General features: G+C 46.1%; 1 protein-coding gene across 1 annotated transcript; it reads right to left on the reverse strand.

Annotated features, from left to right (window-relative positions):
- Nucleotides 1-417: 417 nt before the first annotated feature.
- On the reverse strand, nt 418-2,289 carry LOC128708714 (uncharacterized). The gene is made up of 2 exons (XM_053803694.1): nt 1,417-2,289; nt 418-1,218 (listed from the first exon to the last, which is right to left on the reverse strand). The coding sequence occupies exons 1-2, from the start codon at nt 2,287-2,289 to the stop codon at nt 418-420; spliced, it is 1,674 nt and encodes a 557-aa protein (XP_053659669.1).
- Between the last annotated feature and the right edge of the window lie 200 nt (nt 2,290-2,489).

A 2,489-nucleotide genomic window follows, 5' to 3' on the forward strand; every position in this document is an offset into this window, starting at 1 on the left:
ACGTCAATATAGTGATATAGATTTTCGGACTTCGGGTTGCGCTAAATAAGATAAAAAATACTCTAGCTATTGTAGCAACTCCTCGTTTACAGGAATCGACGGGTGTGGCTATATGGTTCGACACGATCGAGACTTAACAGAGCATTAGAGCGCAGGAAGTGTGTTAAGTTAAATTGATAGACTACTCTTATCGACTGTGAAGCAATGAAGTGGTTGGTTTAATGTTTATTGTAAATTTCAGATTAGCTTACGTACTGCATATCACATAACCGGTCCATGGGTCCTTAATCATAATCATTAGCTGCTTTTATTTATGAATTATTCCATATTTCTTTTTGTTTGTTGGTTTATTACGTGATTTGCGATCTCTAACATGACATATACAAAGCAATAAGCATAACATTCGTGGAGTGACGGTTAATTAATACAATTTCCGCTTTCTGCGCTACAAAGATTTTGCATAGAGTGTGATTTTAAACGTCTTGATGAAAATTCCTTTCTATTGATGACGGATCTAACCGATTTTACATTTCCATCCGAGGGAAAATGTGAAGCAGTGTTGCCGTTACATTTCGATAAGTTGTTGGTATTAGAACGAAATATTCCTCGAGGAACGTTTAGCTGCAAAGGGACGTTTCGATACGGAGGAGGTACTACTGTCGGTGGAAACTTCGACAAGATGTCCTTTTTTTCTGGGCATGATTGTCCATCAACGGTTACCGCATCAACACCACGCTGCTGAAACGTAACCCGTTCGGAAACATTTTCCACTCGTATACCGGCATTCTCGTCATCTTCATGTTCGACACTCTGCACAGTATCTCCGTCGAACGTTTCACTATTACTTCGACGGTCGCGTGATCGATAACGATCGCTTCGAAAACTTTCACCTCGCCAAGATCTACGTAAATGATCTGCTACCGAAGGATAATATAGCTGCACCTCATGACACACGTGTTGCGGTGTTAAATCAGCCAACGTACCACAACCAGCGTTAAGCATCGTAGACTCGAGCTCAGTTTTAAGGATGTCCAAAACCTCCTCAACGCCTCGCTGTCCGTTTACTGCCAACCCATACACTGCAGCCCGTCCGACAAATACCATACGCGCCCCAATTGCTAGCGCCTTGAAAGCGTCCGTACCTTGGCTAACACCGCTGTCTAGCATAACTTCGACGCGGTTTCCAACGGCACTCACTATCTCTGGTAGGACCTCAATCTGCAACGAGATGTAATTGATACATGAATATATGGCGCAGTATTGATTTTTATTTCGAACAAAACACTTAAAATAATTTTGTACTTTGTTTTTCATAATGTATTAAGCCAAAAATACATCTCGAACATGACTATTTCGAAAACTGTGCAAATGAATTAATGTGATAAAGCTTTGTATTTTTTGTACAACGATATTTACCGCGGCAGGTGCATAATCAAGCTGGCGGCCTCCACTGTTCGACACGATTAATCCATGCACGCCAATGTCTGCGGCAATGAGTGCATCGGCCCGGTTAAGAATACCCTTCACTATGACCGGTAGCGTCGTGATGCTCATCAACCACCGTATAGCGTCCCATCCGAGGCTAGGGTCAAGCTGGCTGCGCACATAGTCCAGCACGCTAGCCGAGCATGACTTTGCCTTGCTGTTTCCGTTTGAAGCATTTCCGCTCGGAACGAAATTAGCGCACGTTACCTTCGGTGGTAATGTTAAGGGGTTCCGCCGCTCTGCTCGGCTCAATCCTGGGGCCGGTGTGTCTACGCAAATTACTAGCGCCCGGAATCGTGCTTTCTCTGCACGACGAACTAGACATTCGGTGAGTTCCCGATCTTTAAAAATGTACAGCTGAAACCACTTTGGTGCACGTGGCACGGCTTCTGCTAGTTGCTCGATTGATACGCTCGAAAGTACGCTCAGCACAAAAGGAACACCGTAGGTTCGAGCCGCCCGTGCCATCGCTTCCTCGCCATCAGGATGTGCGAGACACTGCAGCGCAACGGGTGCAATCCCGATCGGCATTCGATAGCTGACACCGAAGGAGGTCACTGCCAGCGAACGGCTGCCGCCAATACGTTGCAGGCATCGTGGACGTATAATCAACCGGTCAAAAGCAACGCGATTGTGCGTTACGGTTCGTTCACTGGCCGCACCGCCACGACAGTAGTCGATGACGGAGCTATCAGCCGTTTCGTACATACGTCGCTCATAGTCGCCCACCGACGCTAGTCCGCAGCGAAGACTTTCGGTAAGTGCCGGTGACCGCTTCGTTCGAAAAAACTGATCCAAAAACATCCGTCCTCGGGCACTACACACACAGTTAACTCTGGTAATTGCAATATAGGAACACCAATGATTGGTCGGATTTCTGGTGTCGATGTTCACTCATTGATGGACATTTGCAAACTGGCATGCATCTAATACTCGTTTCGATGGCAATCGCAATCGGTGGAATAAAGCTAACCTTACAATGCGGCCAGCGGTGGGAGTAAAAC

The sequence above is a fragment of the Anopheles marshallii genome, chromosome 2 (assembly GCF_943734725.1).
Source record: "Anopheles marshallii chromosome 2, idAnoMarsDA_429_01, whole genome shotgun sequence".
Lineage (NCBI taxonomy): Eukaryota > Metazoa > Arthropoda > Insecta > Diptera > Culicidae > Anopheles > Anopheles marshallii.

Bases quoted from the DNA above. Each gene is read 5' to 3' on its own strand.
- LOC128708714 (XM_053803694.1), bottom strand. From the start codon at position 2,289: ATGTTTTTGGATCAGTTTTTTCGAACGAAGCGGTCACCGGCACTTACC. The intron at 1,219-1,416 runs GTAAATATCGTT...ATCTCGTTGCAG, and splicing joins TTGATTATGCACCTGCCGCG to ATTGAGGTCCTACCAGAGAT.